The sequence below is a fragment of the Pocillopora verrucosa genome, chromosome 7 (assembly GCF_036669915.1).
Source record: "Pocillopora verrucosa isolate sample1 chromosome 7, ASM3666991v2, whole genome shotgun sequence".
NCBI lineage: Eukaryota > Metazoa > Cnidaria > Anthozoa > Scleractinia > Pocilloporidae > Pocillopora > Pocillopora verrucosa.
Window position 1 is genome coordinate 1,329,072 of NC_089318.1, and position 21,895 is coordinate 1,350,966.

Consider the following 21,895-nt stretch of genomic DNA (forward strand, 5'->3'; position numbering starts at 1 on the left):
AGGAGTGTCGAAACGTTGGGTCTATGAATTGTAACTTCTTCGGTTACATTCATTAAATCTGCAAACCAGTGTAGCTTCAAACTATGTCCGGGAAATTAGATGCTAGTCACTCTTATGGGTCAAAGGGTTAAGATATTTGGAAGTCAAGGGCTCACGAGAAGAGGGGCTTATCACGTAAAGTTTCTTCAAGTCATTTATCACCCCTAAGAGTTCCTTAGACTGTCAGCCGTATGTTAGCCCTTCCTTAATGATGCAGGCTTCGTAGCTGATGTTTCTATAGGCTTCGAGCTTCTGGGAGATTCCTCGCTTCTTGCTCAAAAAGGCTGTAAATAAGGAATGTCCCTTACTTTATAGAATGTGCGTGTTTCATATGTGTGAGTTGCTTTTCATAGACAGTGAACGTGGTCTTTCTATGCCACACCGTTGTATCTGAAGCATATGAAAAGCGCTCTTTCTCCTTTCATTTCGTTAACTTCCATTTTTAACCGAGCTCACCAAAGTTTGTATTTTTGTGGTGAGTCTCTTAGATCGACGATTGCGTTAGGTTAGATTGAGATACACTGTTCGAAGAAATCTGATCTCACGAAACCCGGAAATTAATAAAAAAAAAGGAGAAGCTGCGGGGGTGGGTACCCCTGCATGCACGTACACAAATATTTGTCAAATCTGTTGCATAACGTCTACGCTTTTTCGAGCTTCCCTGTTAGAAAACAGATTACTCTGGCCTTGTTTCGAAATAGAAAGGATAATATTGTGTCGACTTTTTTCACTTTTCGGATCGCCTTTCCCCTCCCCTTTTAAAGTCCGCTCTAAATTTGGCCGATTCCTGTTCCCATTTCATCCCCAACCCTTACTCCCTGGCCCATTTGGGAATCTGAAACAACCAATGGTGAACCAGTTAGGACTTGCATCATATTCTTTTGTATGCTGATCTATCAAGCCATTTCATTGGTCAATTAATCAATCGAACCAGGACAGCGAAAGTCCTGTTGCGAAACGAGTACCTTGATCGTTGAAATTTCGTCATTACTGTAAAAGTCATCTTCCGTTAGGTCTGATCAGGAACGCGGAGTTTCACAAAGGCTTTTATTTTCGCTGTAAAATGAGCGACAGCGACGTAAAATCCACAAGGCCATTCAAACAGCGGAAAAGTTTTGGTAAACCGATTTGTCTTGTTTTTTGCCTACACGCGGCTTTGTTGATGTTTTGTTGCAGTCCTTGCGATGCAAACCTTAACAGACGCTGCTATCTTTTTTAATTTTAGTCAGTCGGAGAGATGAAGTTGCTGGAATCCGAGCCAAGTTCCCGTCAAAAATTCCTGTGAGTAATGTTTTGCGAGTAATTTGAGTTTTGATTTAGGTAAAACTGGCCATCGCGTTTCTTGGTAAACAAAACTGCAGATTCACATTTGTAACCTTTTGTTGTAGGTTATAGTCGAGAGATATCACAAAGAAAAGGATTTGCCGCTACTCGATAAGACAAAATTTCTCGTTCCTCAAGAGCTAACTATGAGCCAATTCGTGACAATCATTAGGTAAGTTGTGGTATGATAGTCTGCGTGTTTGTTATTTTGCAACTCGCTTGTTTCAGCTCGAACGTAACTTGCTTTGTTTCATCTGGTCCGTTTTGAATAATCATCACGTCGCAGCTCTTAAACAAGGGTCGTTTATGTTAAGTTAGAAAGCTATCGAATAACTCTTCGCTGACAGATAAGAACGCTCATACGTTTGGTAGAGCGCTCGAAAAGTGCACTTTTTAGTTAACATTCTAGTATTGATTGGATTCCAAGCAGTTCAAGACACGTCTCAGAGCATCACAAATGCGCGGTGGTCGAATTGGGAAATTAAGTTACAAGGTCACGTAAGGTCATAAAAATAGTATCGGTGAAGATAACTCGACTTTCCACGTGAGACATATTCATACGGATCTTCTTACGCCAAGCAAAAGCATGCTATGACTTCATGCATGTATCGGTGCTTATGTGAAATTTATATGAAGTGTTGCTCCTAAAATGGATATTTTTCAGAAAATGACTTGGGGAATGATCCTCTAACCTCTATCAGTTGACCTACACTACCTTTTGAAGAAATGCTTCAATTTCTAATCTAAATAGAGGTATTACAGTAGACTTGTTTAATCTGGTAAATTAAAAATGAAAGGCTTTTGTTCTCAAAACACATTAAGTATGTTATCTGCCAAGGATTGTCTTGGTCGTCAAACACGTATTATTTTGTTTTCGTTTATTAAGAATTGCATCGTTAGCGAGTGTAAATAATTGTGTTTTCTTTCAAGTCTTAACATGAATGAAATGATGAAAAAAATTGTTGGGTATTGCATGTATGCAATACTAACTTTGATCCTGACAAATATTCAAAAATTTTTTGTAAATAGCACTTAAGCTCTCCAGTATGTCATCATGTCAGTATTTTAGTTTTGTTTCTTATCTGTGGTTAGTGACTCTTCTCAAAACTAAAGGGGAATTTGATACATCTTTTGCTTTTCATTGTGAATGGATTTGAAACAAACCATCTTCATGATTTTCTTACTAATTTGGTTTAGAACAAGCTGCAAAAACATGTCCTGATTTTGAGTCGGTCTCTGTTTGAGTAGTTAATGTGAAGTCCATTAGAGATATGGAAAGCTGTATGAAATAAGAACTATAGATAAACAAGTTATCTACATGGCTAAGCCAAAAGAGGAAAAAGCAATCACTGAGCTTATTGCCAGCTTGATATATAAAATTGCTGGAATCATTTACCCTACAGTATGCAAATTCTTCACTCTGTTCTTCTTACGTTCCCAAGGGTGCTATCAAGGTGGATTTGTGTAACAATCAAGAGCTTATTTAATTGGTGATCATTTCCTTTATTCTTGTGACATTAATGTTTGATTCAGGGGTGATCTTGTAGGGAGAAGTTAGATGCTAGTCACTAGAGATCAAAGTTTAAATTAATAACTATAACTCATGTGTCTTAAAGAGTAATTGCAAAGTTTCTTTTCCATCCAACTATTTTTAATTGTAACTTATTGTTGTTTTCTTTTTTTTTCTTTAGGAATCGCATGTCATTATCATCAACACAAGCTTTCTACCTCATTGTAAACAACAAAAGTTTAGCAAGCATGTCTATGACAATGGCAGAAGTTTACAAGGAAGAGAAGGATGAAGATGGATTCCTGTACATGGTTTACGCTTCTCAAGAAATGTTTGGCTCATGACAAGCATAAAGTGAGAAAAGGATACTAATACAGACATAATGTCACTGGAGAACATTTCCTTTTTAGAAAAAACAGTTCAGAAATAGGAGAGGATTGAACATTTAAGTCCAGAATCATCGCCTTAGATAAACGTAAAATTGTGAAGAGTCTCATGTATTGTGTATGTATCCTTCAACATCAGAAAGTTTTATCAGTATTCTAAAGGGTTCAAGTTGTTAGTTAGCACCATATCTTGTGATAATCTGTAGACAAAACAGAGGTTTTTTGTTAACTGTTAAGATAAATAGTGATTAATCTTCTTTGGTTGTCCTCCAGCAGGTGCATAGTGATTAGATAGTAAATATGTAACTTTGAATCTCTCAGCTATTTTCATGATATTTTGCTAAATTTGATAAAAAAAAAATTGGAAAGAAATCAATTGGATGATGTTTTATCAACAAACATTCCATGCAGATGTGAAGATAATTCCCATGGCAATGTCATGATGTATTAGGTGGTGCTAATTTTCTACTAGATTTGATCTTGGTCATTTTGTCAGTGTTGGTAGTGTGGAAAAGAGCAAATATGTTCCAATGTGTCATGCTGGGGAGATGATCTATTTTTATCTCCTTCACTTATGTGAAAGTTCTAAGGGGAATTTCGTACAGTATCTATACAATTTCAATTATTGAGATGATACAGAACTAAATTTTTTCTGATCATAAACAGATTTCAAAATCTGCCAAAATGAGAACTTGCCCATTTTTCCTTCCCCACAATGTCCTAAGTCAACACTTGCGTCCTCTTCTATCGGCTATTTTACCAATGTGTTTATTTCTTGCCTCAAGTCAGGTTAACAAAGTAAAGGTGAAGTCAAGAGACATTAACTTTTCCTTCATTCATGGTATTAAGAAAGGATATATCATTAAATGTCATTACCTAGATATGCTAGGAATTATTTAAATTTATTTCTAATTTAAATGTGTAGCATATAAGAAGGTTATAAAGATTATGAGAATGAAATCTAACTTAAGCTCTTATTAAGTAGTAGTAACATTCAACTGATTACAGGGGTTTCCAAAAAAGCCAGTTGCTAATGGTTTACCACTGTTTATGAGACCTCTAGCTGCTGTATGTTAGCCTACAAGCAGACTCATGTTTGGGTTTTGCCTTACAGCCCCCTTTCCAGTCATTAAGCTCTCTTTTCCACCATAAGCAGCCATTTATGGAAAGAAATCATTGAAACCCTTGTGATTATGATAATTATTAGGCTTTTAGTTTTACAAAATCTTAAAGAAGAAATTTTAAATTTATTTAAATTTCTGGTGTGTATGGTTTGAGAGTTGATATTATAATGTGTGAGTTTGGTTTTCATTTGTAGAAATAAGTATGTAGTTCTTGTGATGGATTGGGCAAGAATACTTGTGTTTCGTGAATTTTTCTGGCATGTTTTGCCTGGAATTAATGTAACTCTCAGATTATTTGGGAATAATATTCAAGTAGAATTGCACCTACACACTAATGCTGGTTTTACAGTGTAACTTAAGAAAATGCTTTCTTTTTCTTACAAACATCTCATCACCTTGATTTAAAAGGGAATTTTGTGAGGTATTAACCAGAAATATCTAATATACATTACACTTACCAAGAAAAAATTAACATGTGATTTATCATCCCCAATTTTGTTGTTTCATGTGTGCATGCAGAAGCTAAACTTTTAATTGAATGTATCTTACGTGTTAGACTTCTCAGCTTTTGAATTTCTGACTTCACTCAAGTAATGGGCAAATTGTTGATCATTAACACATTATGACAATAGGCCAATTTGCAGTTGTGTACTTAGTCGCCAAGCCTTTGATTTGGAGTGAGGCTGAAGTTGACCATATTGTGATAGAGACCAATATCTAGTTCACATGATAACAAAGTATTTTTTATCAAACCTGCTGCATTTGAAAGGCAGCAAGGTTTGTATCATAACAGGGTCAACTTAGCCTCACTCCTGTTCAAAGGCTTGGCAACCAAGCACTCAGTTGTTAAATGGACTACTGGGAGGTAGAGACTCGCTGTTGGCTGGGAAAAAACGTCTTTTGTTTTTGTGTTTGTTTCTTCACTTGCTTGTTTTTGAACTCCAAGCACATAGTGAGGTAATTTGGGTTGCTGATGGAATTTTCCCTAATAAAGTTTATCTGGCAGAGTCTAAGTGGGGAAAGTTAATGTATTGTGAGTAAGAAAGTACTCTTGTTTTTATATGGTATAGCACCATTGTATTAAAACCATTCCAAATCTTTATCTTACTGTTAAGTTTTTGATTTGAAATGTCCTTTCATTCTGGCAATTCATAATTTTCTTAGTATATGTGAATTTGTAAGGCTTACTGATCTATTATATTTTGGAGGATCCTGGGGTGGATACATTTGAGACTACGTTGAGGAAAAACAGTTGTAGTTTGAAATGCGTCTTAAATTAAAAACACAATGCTTGGCTTGATTAAAAGAACTTGTAAAGGTCTAGGTGACCCTATGACCTTGCGTACTCTTTATTGCTCATTGGTTTGCTCAAACCTGGAAAACAGTTTGGTGGTGTGGTCTCCCTAAACAAAAAGAAATATTGATAAGCTGGAAAGGGTACAGAAAAGAGCAACTAAAGTTATCTTAAAGAGCGATGATCCCTATGACATTTGTTTGAAGAAGTTAAACTTCATGTCGCTGGAGAAGAGAGGATTACTGACTGATGTGACGTTCTTATATAAAGTAAATAATGGCATCATAAATATTGATGTCAGTAAAATTTTAGATTTCCACTCTGAAGCAGACCACTTCACTTAGGTCTAAGGATTTTTAACTTTAAAGAAGAAATATGCCAGAACTAATGTCTTGAAGTATAGTTTTTTCCATTGAATAATTGACATGTGGAATCAGTTACCTTTTGATAATCGTTATTCTGATAATGTAAATATTTTTAAGTCTAGAGTTAAGAAATTTATTAGTGATTCTTAAGTATTTTTCCTTTTCATAAATTCATTTCTTGAATTTATTATCTTTAGTTTATTTATATTAGTTCTTAGGTGATCTGTTTTTATATGGGGTTTGAATTCCTTTGCAGATTATCCTTTGGCCTTTTTGACCACAGATTGTAATAAATAGTAGATAATAATAAATAGATAAAATAAATTAAAAGAGAAATCTAATTGCCAACCATTCATCTAAATGTTTTGGGCGTCCCAGTCCCTCGCAACTTGTCACGGTCAATGTTTTGTATGAGTACGTAACGTTGCGGAGGCGAGAGATTATGTTAATAACAATTGTCCACTTGTTGAGCCGATGCGTCTTGTTTTTCTTCTCACCACGAGTTGATTTTGGATAGTCGTGAAATGGTTGACTGGATTTTAACACGTGCGGTTTATGCGGTTCTATTCGCTCTGATCTCAACCCTCGCTGTAAATTCGCGGAGTCAAAATTCCATTCACCCGCGAAACACAAGCACCGAAAATGCGCATGGAGGTATAGAGATTTTTACATATTACACTTTCTCTAAGGAATTGAACGCATTTTTATAGGATTGTAATGTCAAGGTGTAATTTTTGGACGCCATCTCGCGAAATATTTTCGCTGCATGCGGCACATGTTGTGCTAAACGTATTTGTTCCGTTCCCATTGTTTTGCGCTCTTGAAGTAATTAACACATAGATGAAAATGCCACAAGCTTGTCATGTATGTTTAATTTGTAAAACGACTGATCTTTCCGTGGCGAGTGAAAACTATTCAAGCCGAACCTCAGATAACTGAATACTACACAAAGAAACTTGTAAAGAAAACTTTGTTTCAACGGGATGAAGTTCGTCGGAATAAATCACTCCAAATGAAAGCGCCAGAGAATTGCTGCATAAATTAAGCGCAGAAGCTTTCAATATTGTCGCGCTCACTTTGGTTTACTTGAAGGGTTGGAAAAAAAATATTTAAAAAGACTGCTAGAATTCTAGTAAAGCTAATATGGAGCAAATACATTGAGATCTTTGCATCTGAGGGTGTTTTTCACAGAATAAAGAACTTTGTAGTCTTTTCCTAAGCTTTACATGTGGCAGCTCGAAATTTGTTTAAGCTTTTAGTCTAACATTCAAAGCACTCATGTGTTGCAACTGGAATTCTTTTTACCTATCTTTATATTTCCAGATCAAACCTGTCAGCTTGACAGCAGTGACATAAATTCACAAAATAGGTGGTCACCTTGTAAAATACCCTGCAAAAAGGATGATGATTGTACCAATTATGGAAGGCACATTTGTTGTCCAACGCTGCCTGGGAGTAGTTGTGTAGGAGAGTGTATGTTGGCAGATATCAAAACTGACAGCAGCACCAAGAGTAAGTGTGTCCTAACAACCTTTTCTTAACCCTTTAACTCTCAAGATCTCATTTCTAATTCTCCTAACTGTCTGTTGTAAAATTCCTATGATGTCAATTTGGAGAATTTGGTATTGAATCAACTGATAGTCCCCTAATTGATGTTCTACTTTATTCTCATCACTTCTATGCTTGATATTGTACTAATATTGTAAGGAGATATTCTGTCTTGATCACTCATGGGAGTTAAAGAGTTGTAGGAACAGGTAGTTTTATTATGGCCATCTGAGGTGAAGGACCCATAAAGTTAACAAACCTATCCCTTTAGGAACACTTCTAAGATAGATGTATGTATTAGTAGAATTGGTCAGCAAATATGCATTGTATGTTTGCAGGAGGGGCCAGAGAAACTGAATGTCTCTATACAAGTGATGCCAACGTTTAACTGCATTTGTATCAGCAAAATGTTCATATTATGTCAAGAAATATCAAATTAAAAAGGTTTTCTCTCTTGATGTATGCTTTGGGCACTGCAAAGTGGGAAAAAGCATTAACCGGGAATTCCCAGGCAACACCCAGTTTATGCTAAGGCGTGAATTGTGATCTTCAGTAGCAGTTAATGATAAGCCATGAGAGCACTCATTTGGCCTAATGAGTTGGACCTTGCTTCAGAACATTATCCTTTAAAACTTTGATAAGTACTTGATCTGATTGTAGTCACAGACAGAAGTAGCTTATCATCTGTTTTATATTTTATTCACTTTCTCCAGTGTGTGTAGATATTCTTACCCGAAAACGTTTTACTTCTGGTGAAACATTTGTACTAGATCATAAGTGTTGTACATGTGAAGCTGGGAGAATAAAGTGCAGTACTTCAAGTAGCAATATTTGTCATTTAGGTAAGAAAACTCTGGACTGTACACAAACCATTTTCTCTTGACCAACTCTTCAAATTTGATCTTTCCCCCAATCTGATACATATTTTGGAAGGAATTCGGCCCAATACAGAAAGGAATTGACTCACCCACAAATTTAAGGTATGATGTGGTGTGAAAAGACTGCATGGCCCTGTAACTCCATATCTGTGGATTGTTCTTCAAATCATCATGTAAATAGAACTTATTGATATTTTTTCCCCTGAAAACAGTCCAAAAGACCTGGCCCCATTTGTTTGAAGGTCGGATAATGCTATCCACTTGATAAATCTCTATCCGGTGGATAACGCCATATGTTTTGCTATCACTCATCTGCAGGACAGTGATTTATCTGTTTGGTAGCGTTATCTGACCTTTTTACAACTTGGCCCTGTATTTCAACTCTTTTTTGGTGTAAAGTTTTATTCTCAATCCCCAGCCATTTCATGAAGCTCACAATGATATTCTAACTTTTTTTTTACTTCTGTTGTTCACTAAAATGGTCAAAGTCAGCTTGGTCAGTAAATTACTGATTGAAAATGATAGGAAAAAATTCAGGCTTCTGCAACCTTGAATATTGATAATCATATGATATAAAGAAACTTTTAGGACTACAATTATACTTAGAGGTAAGATCGTAAGAATTAATTTTTTTTTCAATATATAAATTCCAGGCTGTAAGAGGGACTTAAAATATTTCAAGCATGGAGAATCAATTCCTTCTCAACCCTGTCAAAACTGGTAAGAAATAAAGTGATAATGTTATGCTTACCCAATTATTTTTAGACCTGTCTCAAAATTCCACTTCTTTTTTCTGACAAGTTGAGAAGCTTAAATTCATGATGTTAATCAAAGCCAACTTCTCTCAAGATACGGATGAGACCAAAAACATTGCATCTGTTCAAGCAAAGCAATTTAAGAAGCAAACTGTCAAAATTGATAGCTGCAGTCTGCAAATAATTGGTGAATGATAAAAACAACCATTGAATTGAGTTACGAATGGCATAATCACAGATTTCAATTTTTTACAGTTCGTGTCAGAATGGCTCAATCATTTGCTCATCTGATGTGAACTGTCTACAAGGTGAGCAAAAAGGATTGTATAATTGCATTCTAATTAACATGCAAGTTTTACAATCAAGTTAACCCTAAGTGTAACCCCTAAGAGTAACAAGCATTTACTGTCTCCCTACATTATGACCTATAAATCACTCATTAAGGTCATGAAGATAAAGGAAGTGATCACCAACTGAAGAAGCTCTTGATTGTTACACAAATTCTCCCTGTCAGCGCCTTAGGAAATGTTTAGAGAACAGTATGGAGAATATGCATATTGATGTTAGGATGTGAAGGGTTGATTTGCAAAGGAGAAGAGCAATCAGAAAAAAGGGGATAATTCAAAGGGGCTGGAATCTGCCAATCAGAGCAAAGGGAAATAATGCAAGGTGTTGGATGAGAACTCAAAGTACGAACAAGCAAACTTTGTTAAGGGTGGGAAATTGTGAGTGATTAAGTCATGGGTGATATATTAATTTTTGCGCTGATTGTGGGAGTAGCAACCAATCTTATAGCAAAATAAAAGCAAAATCAATGCAATTGCAGAACACTTTCAATTGACACTTACTGACACTGTTGCTAGCATCTTGTGATCATTTATGGGTAATTAGCAAAATGTTTTGGGTATCAGGATGCTGATCTCACAATTTTGTCCAACTAGGGAAATGCAATTACAGAGGAAAATTGTATGAGGAAGGAGAGTTATTACTCCTAAACAGAGGCTGCAAAGAGTGGTGAGCTATACAGCTGTAAAATAAACAAATAATCCATTGTAATTTTGCACAAGTTTTGTATTTCTTGAATTAATTTACATATTTTTCTCATCCTGTCTGGTTCTCCCATCTTGTTTCATTTATTTATATTTTTTTGGATGTAGACTATTATTAAGTTCTTGGAGTAACTGGAAATATGTTAGCCAAATTTTTGGCGTTTCATGTTGAATTATTTAAACAGTAATAACATTTGGCTCCTGTGGCCATGTTTTTGTCTGACTTTGGTCAGTTTTCCCATTACATTATTTATTTTGAAGTTATTTGTATGAAAGAAAATATGACAGGAGAGGCCTCATTCACACTGGAAGTTATTAATTGCCAATTGTTGTTTCTAAATCTACAGTGTTTGCCGTGCTCGCAGATGGAATTGCGTGGCAATAACTTGCAGTGTTGGTATGTATGTAATTGCCAAAAAATTTGATTTCATGTTTTAGATCAGGAGTGTTCTTAGATTGTCTTTAAAGTGACATGATCAGAGACATCCACATTGAATAGTAACTTTTAGATTTGTAATCGTAATGAATTCATAATAAATCTCTCTGTCTGGTTTACTTGCAAAAGTTTTGTATCAAAGATGCTGACCATATTTATTACCAGTCCATACAAATACTAATTTAGGAGACAGGAAGAAAAATCTGGGGTAACTTAAAAATCATATTTAGTCTACTTTTATCCGTCAGTTAAGGTAGTTTCTAAATTTTCTGTTGCAGTCCAATCCAAAGGAAGCGCTCCTTCAAGTCATCACGCAATGTATTTGCAGACAGCCATAGTTTCCTTACTCACATACACGCTTAAGTGTCATTTCTGTTCTTAAGGAAACCATGACAGTGACTCAGATTCGCAAAAATTTGGTCAAGAAGAGAGCTTTGTTTACTTATTTTATTCTTTATTGTCAGTTGGAATCTTTCGTAAACAGCGAAATCCAAACCCTGATGATTGCATTGGTTGTTCACGACCACTTTGTGCTCAGCAGAGAGGGACTTCTCGAGTATTAAACCTTTTTCTGTGTCCGTGTTTGATTAAGCAGCTGTGGGAATAATCTTTGGGGAACATTTTATGGAATGGAGTCAAACTAAGGAGTATAGCTCTTTCTATAAGCTTACAGAGTGGTCAGAGTGTTTAAAATTCGTTAATAGACAAACAGGTAGACTAATTTAAGTGTGCTAACAACGAGTGCTAAACGTCAAATTGCCCAATAGGGAAAAAATGATACTTTTTTGATGGCGATAGTGTCTAAGGTCGTAAATTTAAACCTGTGGTACTCTTTAGCAAAACCTGTTATAACTTTGGAATAGCGTGTGAAAACAGCTTTAGAAGATTTTCACATCTTATGTAGATAAAAATTTGATAACTTCCTATTTATTTATTTATTTATTACATGTATTTAATATTTATCCAGCTATTTATTTCCTGGCAGTCGTGTTTACTGTTGTACATTTTTAAAACATAGCCCTTCAAGAATGTTGTTGGATTTCAGTCTATTTATTTATTTATTTATTTATTACACGTACTTAATATTTATCCAGCTATTTATTTCCTTGTAGTCGTGTTAACTGTTGTACATTTTTAAAACATAGCCCTTCAAGAATGTTGTTGGATGTCAGTCTCCAAAGCTTTGTACATAGCATTTGTGAAATTGTTGAATTAAATAATAGAAACTTGTCACAAAAACGGGGCTATTGAATAACAATCTTTTTCCTCCCAATTTTTTTTCTTATCTAGATCTGTAGCCAGAGAACTCTTTTTTGGCACGCGCGCGTGAGTGGAGGCCATGCGGTGGAATTTGTAAACCGCCTTATATGTGTTTGAGGTCAACTTGTTTCAGTTATTTTTCGTCCACTTTCCTTCATGTTGGATCTTTCACCGAACTAAATAGCCCCTTTTAATTTCGCGTATGAGCAATCGACACAGATCAAACTGCTCGTTAAAAAATTACTTTTTTATTAATATATTTATCTTTTTTGTCTCATAATATTGTTAGATTTTGTGCTTGTCTTTTGAAATTCTCTTTTCAACAGTGTTCCTTTTGTTTTCACTTGTTCCTTTCTTCATAATGCGAGATTTTCAGCAGAGAGATTTCATGATATATCAATACAATTAACTGCCTCAACCAAACTTCTCTTAGTACTTATAATGTCGCCATCCAAAATGTCTTAAAAAGACGAGCCTCTCTGTGGTATATATGTTTTTACCCATGGATAGAGACGATTTCTGTCCTACAGGGCGTTATTACCATGCAGATCCTTCGTTTCATTCTGAGTGAGGCTACACGAAGCGAAACCTCTGGGATACAACATGCGATACGTTGCCATAAATCATCTCTTCTTAGCTGACTCACTGTATTGTCCACGTAATTCCAGTATCACTATTAACAGTCTGGCGTAATCAAAGCGACACTGCTTGTCAATGGTGTCATGGAGTTGTCTCGAGTAGATGCTGAGGAACTCTTTCTTGATGTAATAAAGGTCTATCTGTTAGAAATTGAAACATTCAGCTTCATATGAGCAGGCTATTTTCTTTGTGATTCGGGGACGTCCTTTCGTAGATATATCAAGGATGTGCATATGCCATTTTTTTAAACCATTATTTGCTTTTTTATCATCTAACAAACTTCTATTAGAGCTCAAAATATTCTCTCCTTGAACACAAATTAAGACTCTTACCTCAGACCTAGAGACCATCATTCTCAATATCTTGAGCTCGTCAGCCTTTGCCATTTCCTTTGCGAAATATTGTGGAGGGTTTTCAATCAATAAAACTGCAAACAATGAGATTCCTTAATAAATAGATAAATAAGTTAATGATAATACTGTTGTCGCGGTGACATCAAGCTGTGAGGGTAACAGGAGAGTGCAAATGATGCACAATCAATGTAAACTCTATTCCATGAGTTTCAGGTTAAAGTTACAAGCATGGAAGAAACTTTGGGGGTCTAAGACTTCACTGTTCAGGAAATGAGCCAGCGCTCCTCCCCGAACCAGGAGGACCGACGCACAGTAATCTAGAGAAAGGCGTTATTTGAGCCTACAACCCGCTCCACAGTTTTTAACGTTTTAAATTTTTGCTATTTATTTGCCATTTGATATTCAGATGTGGGCATAACTCTAGATAACAAGGCAACAATCTCCAAGTACAAACATGACCCACAAACATGTGCATGAAAGCCAAGTATGATGATCAGGTGTTTTCGTTAGCAACAGCCAGAAACTTTTGAATATTCGGGCTCTTTTCCGATCGGCTCGTGAGTGGACTCGGAACAGTTCGGGTGCCGTCGTCGTACGCCATTTCTCTTATTCTAATTATTATTGCCGTACTTACCACAATCTTTTAAGGTGTCTTGCGCTTTTTTCGATAGAGTTGAACATTTCTCTTCAATAAATTGTCCAATATTGATTCTATGCAACTCCAGAAAAGCAGCCAGTGTCTCCCTCAGTTGATTTCTGCCAACTTTTTCGCACAACAGAGACAGAATGTCACCATCATTGAACAACAAGGTGGCTCTTATTCTTGCCGCTTCCTTATCAGCTCTTTTCTTGGCAGAAGATCGATCGACACTAAGTAACGACATCACAATATGCCTGACATCTTTGTCTGGTATCTTGGACAAATCATCTTCTAATGTCTTGTTAAACTCTGTACAAGGAGGTTAAACAGATTTGACGATTTTACTCAATTTGTATGAAAATTATATCTTCTTATTACAGATAATTAGTTTCTCTTGAGAAGACGATGTTGACGATGACGACGATGATAAAAATAATGAATGTAATAGTAATAATGCAGACCAATAAAGGTAAGTAGCTGAGAGGATTTGTCAGAAAAATAATTAATCTTTTTACAAAAGTGACGGTAAATGCAATCATTGTTCAAGTACTTGATGAACATGAGGTCAAATCATATAAAAATGATCTGAACCGAACATAGTCAACGACCTTCGGATTCAATTAAAAAAAAAAAAAAAAAACAGTTGTACTCACCAGCAAAATACTTTTCCTTCATGTCCATTAAACTGTCATTTCTACTTGATATTATAATGGACACAACCGTATCGTAATCCTTGCTTTCAAAGGCTTCTTTTAATGAAGTGACATTGTACATCTCAGGTGTGTACAGTAACGCATCTACCACTGTCTTAGCTGCCCCCCTCAGCTCTGTTTCAAGCACAGTTGCTAAATCCTGTTGACAGTGAAAACATAAAATTTCTTTTCAAATAAAATTTATAGATAAGTCGCTTGGCTGAGCGCAAACTTCACTAAAATACTCCAACAACCTCTTCATCAGTGAGTGGTTCAAACGCATTATCTTACGGAGGGTAGGCAGCCTACAAACTTTTGTTTGTTTGAGTGTCTTCATGTTTGTTTTTTTCTTTCTCTACAGAATTTTCTGAATATGCTAAAACCGCAAATCAGCTTAATAATGCATTAAGGCGGACGGAAGGGATATCAACATATTCAACGCCAACACCCTGACTGGACCCCCGTTCCTCATTTTTTCCTGTACTCCAGAATTGTTTAACATTTTCAACATAAATATTAAAACCTTGATTTCTCTTTACCTCATTAAATCGTTCCTTGTACACTCTCAGCAATTTCCTTCTCTGTCTGTTGGTCAATCTGGCCAAGACTCTAACTATGGAAATTTCATCGGTGCCCAATCCTCGGATAGCGTCACGCAGTCGACCAGCTTCCTTATCCCAGTTGGGTGGTTCCCAACTGCTGACCTCATTCCTCCCCTGTAAGTCGACCGAACAGAAAAGAAACATTTGATCACAACTTAAGTTCCAACTGCCACCTTAGCTAGGCTTTAAGTTATTGTTTTAGAGCAATTTTCAGTTGGTCGGAAGTGGCCCACGATTGTTTGGGTTTGGCCAAGAAAACCCGCGCCTCATTTACAGCAATCGGGGGCCAATCTGAAGCCAATTGCACCCTCCAACATTCAAAGCCATTACTTTTGTTTTATTCATTTATTTGTTCATTTATTTCTTTTATCAGTTTTCTTTCGGTAGTTGAACGAGAAAGCGCAACTGCCTAACACCCCGGTTCTTACCTCATGTGCTTCTGGTCGATGCCCCAGGAGTCAATGAGAGGCCTTAGAGCGCGTTTTCTCGCGCGTCAGGCGCAGTTCGCTAGTTTTTACTTTGAGTTCCCTCAAGATAGTTGATTTTCTGCATTCTGCATTGTGAACGGCTGTTCTTGTCTCAATAGTTATATGTGTGGTGACTCTCAGTCGAAACGCTTTTCTCTATTTAAGATTTTGCAGAATAAACTTGTGCGTGATTTATATGTTTCCAAAAACACTCAAATTTGTTGATGTCGAATTGAAATGACTATCTTTGAGCTTTATTGGACTATCCAGCGGTACTTTCTTTTACCGGCACTGCACAATTTGTTCAATACAAAATATGCTTAGTTACGTAACGAAGGTATGAGCTTCAACATGATATTTCTACGTGTCCCAGGAGATATTCTAGACAATACCTTACTTATATCTTTTAAGTTCTTCTGTAAGGAGGAATTCAGTAAGTGCTTGTTATGCGAGAAAAATGGATATTATTCATTTGCTGTAACCAGTACTACTTTTTTCTATCGTAAAACAAGAAACAAAATTCCCCCAGGGAAAGAAATTACTGTTTTATGCTGCGAAGGGATTTAAACCGTTAATCATGTCTTGGGTGCAGAGAACGCTATCTAACGTACTGAACCGAGAAAGGCCAGCATCGTGCATTTGAGTAAGGCTCTGCAATTTTCAAAATAAGAGATGCAATAATTCATATTAATTAACTTGTGGGTTGGCAGGTTGTGTAAAAATTAATTGATTTTATTGTCTCCGTATTCATCCAAATCCATTAAAATATTGCATAATTTGGCTTAATTAGATAAATCCAGCCTTTACGAATCAGTGCAAAACATGACTAGTCCAGAGTGATTTCTTCCAGGAAAAAACAAGATATTTCTCTAGAAAGTTATATATACAGAAAACAAGAAAATAAGAAAGTTATTTCCCCTTTACTATTGAAATAAACTTACACATAATCTTCATTTATAATCACTTAGTTGAATATTTCCATGTGGCTGTTTATTTAGCATATCTTGAGTCTCAAGGAAAAGCTGAAGAACTCGCAATCAACTCTGTTGAAAATAATTTTATATAATATGTGTAAGGTAGATCGGCTATTTGTCTTGGTAGTTTCAATGTCAGCACGAGAGTTTCTAATCAGCCCATTGATTCTCAGAACTTCACCGCAATCAAATAAACTTCCTACTGTTATTTAGAGACGACTGCTTATCTGTTGACAGACGCCAGCTTCACTTCCTCAGCACGAGCAAAATTTCAAATTGTCGAATCGGTGACATTTTCTGTTTACTGTCGTCTGTCCGTTGTCCTTTCTCTTTTTACAGGAGCTAAGCGATCAGCAGTGTTTGTCTTAGCCATAGAGTCGTATTTTGCTTTGTGTGTGTTTTTTAACTATGAGAACAATTCTAAAGATCTGAAGATCGAAAGATCGCGAAAGTACAGCTACGGTACAGTAACGATGTATGAATCTCGGCACTCCAACGTGAAGATGGTTTAAGGACACACTTAAGCCAATGTTCAAAATAACGTGAACAGTTTTTAACAACAGCTCAACACGAGAATGAAGTGTTTGGAGTCTTCTGTAGTGCTATGCGATGAACGAAAGAGCTGTTAGAGATAGTTTTTAGACGTTTCGGTGCAACTCCAAAACGGTTCTAACTTGCTGCTTCAGTGGACAAGCGATAATATTTGGTTTAGGGCTTCTTACGATTGGAATACAACGAAAGAGCGACTTACGTGTGATTCAGATTTGTCACCTTTAGACGCTGCGCAACCCATTTCTTCCACTTCGCTGTAAACTTAGCGAGCGAATGCAGTGAGACTGACGAGCAATCGTTCCGTCTGACTGATTTCTCGTCTCGTGACCTCAAACGTTCTGAATAGGTTGGGTAGAAATGTGAACAAACTTGACGCGCGTCTCTAAAGTGTAATTTTAAAACTGATGTCTATTTATAAACAACTAACATTTAGCGGAGTTAGCGCAAATTATTTCCTTTTGTTTTGACATCACAAAAGATCCTTGAACCAGCGGAAATGAAATTACTTCCTTTGGGGCTATCTAGCAGACTAAGTGTTTTCAGTTAGGCATTTTATGATTCGTTGTAAATTAATTCACAGTAGTTGGTTGGTAAAGGAGCAAACACGATGATTGACGTCACAGGTTAAAGCGTGAAAAGCATCTCTTTTAACTCAAACAAATTGTGTATATCTAATTCCTGTCGCACCTTAAGACAGACAATAACTCACCGAGTGATTAATAGGAACAGCTCGTTCTGCTCGCTAGTTTTTCCGTCACAATCAAGTTTCTTCCATTACAAACTGTTCTAAAAATAAAACTGTCTTGGGAACAAGACCACGTGAAGCTTTTAATTTTCTTCCAGCACATTCATCTGGTGATTTTTGTACCCCTGCGGATTTTCTTTTTTGACAGTGTCAGAGGAAAAAAATTGCCGACACAGACAGTTACATATCGCGCAGAAAATTTCGTAGAAAACCAAGTAAACTGTTCAGTTATTTTCAATCCCGGTGCGAGTTGCATCTTTCTTTCCTCTTTCACTTTGCAATGCCTTACTTTCGTCGAGAAATGAGAGAGAGAGAAAAAGAGGAAGCAACATTATTAACATAAGTGGGTTCACGGTTTTTTTTTCTTTTCCTTTTGTTTGTTTGTTTGTTTTTTTTACAATTTTGAAAGTATAACTAAAAATATCACTAAAACAAATTAGTTTCCGAAAGTTAAGTCGACGTTGTAGTGCAGTGAAATTTAGTCACTGACAGTATATTAGTTTTATCTGACTTTGTTTTATCAATGCGGCGCAACATGGCAAACATACAAGAAATGTGTTAGCTGGTTGAAACTTGGTAATCTTGGAGCAAACTTACTCGCCGCTGTAGGATTTCAGAGAGAAGAAATCAGAGAGAAGAAATCGGACCAGTGAAGAAGCATAAGCGTTATGGAGAAATTATTAGCAGGAAAGGGCATTTGAAGGAACTATGATTGTTTCGGAATCGTTCTGACGAGCTTTATCTATGGAATAATGTTACTCGGCTATATCTTCTTTTCTAAAATCCATGTTGCGCCATCGCTTATCAAGAATCGGAATTTCTTTTACAAATAGGATCGTTGAAAAATTACCAGCTTAAAATAAGGCCTGATGAGCATTCACTCCTTAAAAAGTCTTTGAAGCCAAATTAATTTGCAGCTGTGAATAGGCGGTAGTTGTTGACAGGCAGAGATTCAACTGAACGGAACGTCAACAAATTAGCGTAAACAATGATAATACAGAACAAATTTTAACATGTAATAGTTCGCTTCGCTTCAGCAAGTTGCAGCATGGAAAATGATGAAAGTTGAAATTTTGCAGATTTGGTTTTTCCCGAAGAAACCTGTGCTCAGCTCTTAAAGTTTTAAAGTACTGCAATGTTGATACATATTTAAGAATCCAGCATTTAAATATCTCATGGGGCTCAAGGCTTAACGCAGTATAGGGGTGTGATTACTGATAGTGTATCAAACAAGCCAAACTTACATAATGGTGGTATTTGTTGTCTTTAGATACTGTACAGCCCATGACGACACGGAGGCAGATGAAGCTGATCTTGATCTGAACTACGCAGCAACTAACAGGTACTGTTCGCAATATTCACGATGGCGGAACTTCTCGTTTGCAAAGAATGTAAATGATGCATGCAAAGCACTTTACTTGCGTCACTGAGGGTCAGTTAACAAGTTCTTCTATTCAGCTGATTGTCAGGGGGCAGGGTTCGGTTTGTAAGCATGTTTCCTGTTTCATTTTACTCACTTCAAGTTCATCTTCAATTTGTCCGTACAGAGGTATTCAACTGATTCAGCTGGGAATCTTGTATCTCACTCTCATCTCTCGAACTTTATTGGTTCAGATTCCCGGTCGTTTATAAAACTGAGTGAATAACTTAAGCGAAACCTACAGTTTAATTAAAATAAGTTCCCTAATCGAGGAAAAAAAGGTTGTAAAAATTAATTGTTGAATCTATGATTGGGAGGGGCAGTTGATGCTTCATGATTTTCCCTTTACGGTCAATATCATCGAATTACGAAATGATCTAAAATTAAGAACGTCTTGGGAAACTACTCTATATAGGTGGAAAAATTCATTCTTCCGCTCGCAATCTGCGTCAGTGAAAAGGTATTTATTTCTATCACAGCTTACCTCGCATTAAGCATGCTCTGGCTTTGAAAAGAGGAAAAAAAACATCGATGCCACAACGCCATGCAAATTAAAATATATCTGAAACACGTGTGTATTTTTAACCTATTGCCGCAGATTAGTTGCATGTAAAGAATTAAACCGCCATCGAGGACTAATAGAATAACTAATTGATGCTAAGTTTGCGACAATGTGATTGTTGTTACCAATGATGATGACGGAACGAATTCCAAACTAAACATATCTCGTCCGAAAAAGAGAAATCAAGCTAAATTGTTTAATGTGCATAAGGTGTGACGAGCATCTGTCAGATGAGTTTCGACAGGTCCAGTCTTAATATCACATGCAAAAATTAATTATTTATTTCTTGCAACTGTATTGTTTCCAAAAACAAATCAATATTTTTAATCTTGGAAACAGTGATAAAATTTTTCTCAAACCTGTCGTAGAAGGTGTTAGATTAGACCCTTTGGTTGTTAATTACTCTTCTTCTCTCGATCATAAATTAATCATTCCTCTGTGACTAGTAACAGCGCCAGTATTCGAGAGAAGGAACGAAATCAATTCGGTTCTAATGATTGTAACCAAGGAAAACATCCCAGGGACTCTCAGGTGTAGTTGAGGCAAGAGAGGATATCCGCTCTTTAGTAGAGGTTATTATCTCGAAAAGGTTAAGATAATAACAAAAAACAATTGGCGTGACAAAAATGCATCTTTTGATTGAAAATCTGATGGACTTATCAAAGCTTAGCGTTTCCGCAGGAGGTACTTGTTTTGGTTAGTGAGAAACTTGTCAAGATTCTACAGCTGTCGGTTCGTACGAAAAACGAATTTTGGAAACTTACCGGCACTTGAAGATACGGGTTTTCACGTGTGGAAACTGTACAACCCATATTTCCTGATCAATATGAATTCACCTTAATAACAATCTACACTGAATTTTCAGCAGAGCGCCCAAGTTTTGAGCTAACCTTGTTCCCAGGCCACTCTTTCGCCAACGTTCAATCCGTCTCTGGTCAAGTGGCGGGGAAAGGCGACAGTGACAACCCATGTAAACAAAAATAAAATTTCCGATGGAAGTATTTGTTCCTTGCCTAGATTCTGGGACTTTAACACAAAAAAAAATCATCGTTTTGTTATCACAGTACTGTATTCTAGTATTCCAGCCGCCATTTTTGTTTTACATTCGAAGGATAACAACCGCCATTGTATTCTTTGACAGTTTTATCTAAAATAGCCACATATAAAATGATAATGATAAAGACTCTGACAAGTATATTCTTGTAAGAGACAAAAAAACACAAGAATTATTTAAGGTCTTTTCGCTCTGTTTTAAATAAGCAGAGAGGGAGAGAGACGAACTGACGAAAAACGACTCGTATATTTGTTATATTTGTACAGTGAATTTCAATTATGTTGGAAATGAGTTACAAAATTAGTTTTGTTTTCTGAGGTTCTGTTAACTTACATCGAAGCTTAAGAATGATTAAAATTCTAGAATGATTTTAACCCCTGTCAGTAATAATTTCGTCATTTTTCGTTGTTCCTTGGCAGTTTTTTAGCATATGTTGTACGCTGATGTAGGTACGTGAAGCTTAAGAGATTCTTTTACAGCATGAATATCACACACCTGCACACTTTGGAGCATTTAAGAGAAATTATAACTAACGTATCAAAACACTATCTATTGTGCATGATCTCTTGAGTGACAGTTTGTTAGTTTTAAAAGTGTCATTCAGACATTTAAGTTGGAGTTGTATAATTCATTAATGTCTAAAATGTGTTTAATTCACGACTTTTGTCGGAGGCGGTTACATTTAGGGCTGTTTGAAACTCAACAACGAGAACTTTTTCAAAAGTTTGTCGTTATCTCTTGTAGATTTGAAGGAAGCTCTTGTAAGGAGTAGCGTTAAACTCTGAGAATAAAGTTTGCTAACAATTCAAGTTCTATGTCGAGAGAATTCCCCATATGGCCATCTGCGGGTAGTTCTTACACAAAAGCTATTCAGTGAGTGACGTCGGTGTTCGGAGAGAAAGTGTTTTCATTCATAATTCAAGCTAAGAAAACTATAATTTTTAACTGATTAAAATTCACCAGGAATACATTCTACTGCATTTAGTTTAGTTTTCAGGTATTTCCAAACGTTTTCAGATATTTCCAGAGGCGGCATCGAATCAGTTTTTACTCCCTGTTGTTTGAAGTTGTTACCGCTGCAGGCGTTTTATTGGACGCGAGTTATCCCCTAACAACTTTTAAAACCTGTATGCCATATTGGCACTCAACCAGCTTTGTAATCTCACATGTGGGACAATGCAAATTTACTTTAGAACTTTGCGCTATTATTAACATTTTAAATATCATA

General features: G+C 36.3%; 3 protein-coding genes across 5 annotated transcripts; 2 read left to right on the top strand and 1 right to left on the bottom strand.

Annotated features, from left to right (window-relative positions):
* The first annotated feature begins 983 nt into the window (after window positions 1-983).
* On the top strand, window positions 984-5,484 carry LOC131774771 (microtubule-associated proteins 1A/1B light chain 3C-like). Its single transcript, XM_059090857.2, has 4 exons — window positions 984-1,157; window positions 1,265-1,320; window positions 1,428-1,534; window positions 3,054-5,484. The coding sequence occupies exons 1-4, from the start codon at window positions 1,103-1,105 to the stop codon at window positions 3,214-3,216; spliced, it is 381 nt and encodes a 126-aa protein (XP_058946840.1). The 5' UTR covers window positions 984-1,102; the 3' UTR covers window positions 3,217-5,484.
* A 967-nt stretch (window positions 5,485-6,451) lies between these two features.
* On the top strand, window positions 6,452-11,899 carry LOC131775566 (von Willebrand factor). The gene is made up of 8 exons (XM_059091691.2): window positions 6,452-6,695; window positions 7,365-7,553; window positions 8,303-8,431; window positions 9,121-9,187; window positions 9,478-9,530; window positions 10,164-10,236; window positions 10,619-10,668; window positions 10,986-11,899. The coding sequence occupies exons 1-8, from the start codon at window positions 6,566-6,568 to the stop codon at window positions 11,087-11,089; spliced, it is 795 nt and encodes a 264-aa protein (XP_058947674.2). The 5' UTR covers window positions 6,452-6,565; the 3' UTR covers window positions 11,090-11,899.
* A 37-nt stretch (window positions 11,900-11,936) lies between these two features.
* Window positions 11,937-20,465, bottom strand: LOC131774996 (annexin A13). Of its 3 annotated transcripts, none has more exons than XM_066170485.1 (6): window positions 20,378-20,465; window positions 14,831-15,007; window positions 14,253-14,451; window positions 13,594-13,908; window positions 12,939-13,033; window positions 11,937-12,746 (listed from the first exon to the last, which is right to left on the bottom strand). In XM_066170485.1, the coding sequence occupies exons 1-6, from the start codon at window positions 20,423-20,425 to the stop codon at window positions 12,591-12,593; spliced, it is 990 nt and encodes a 329-aa protein (XP_066026582.1). In that variant the 5' UTR covers window positions 20,426-20,465; the 3' UTR covers window positions 11,937-12,590. The 3 variants fall into 3 exon arrangements, with proteins under 3 accessions (XP_066026582.1, XP_058947087.2, XP_058947081.2); XM_059091104.2 differs by lacking the exon at window positions 20,378-20,465 and adding an exon at window positions 18,876-19,008; XM_059091098.2 differs by lacking the exon at window positions 20,378-20,465 and adding an exon at window positions 17,086-17,242.
* Window positions 20,466-21,895: the final 1,430 nt, after the last annotated feature.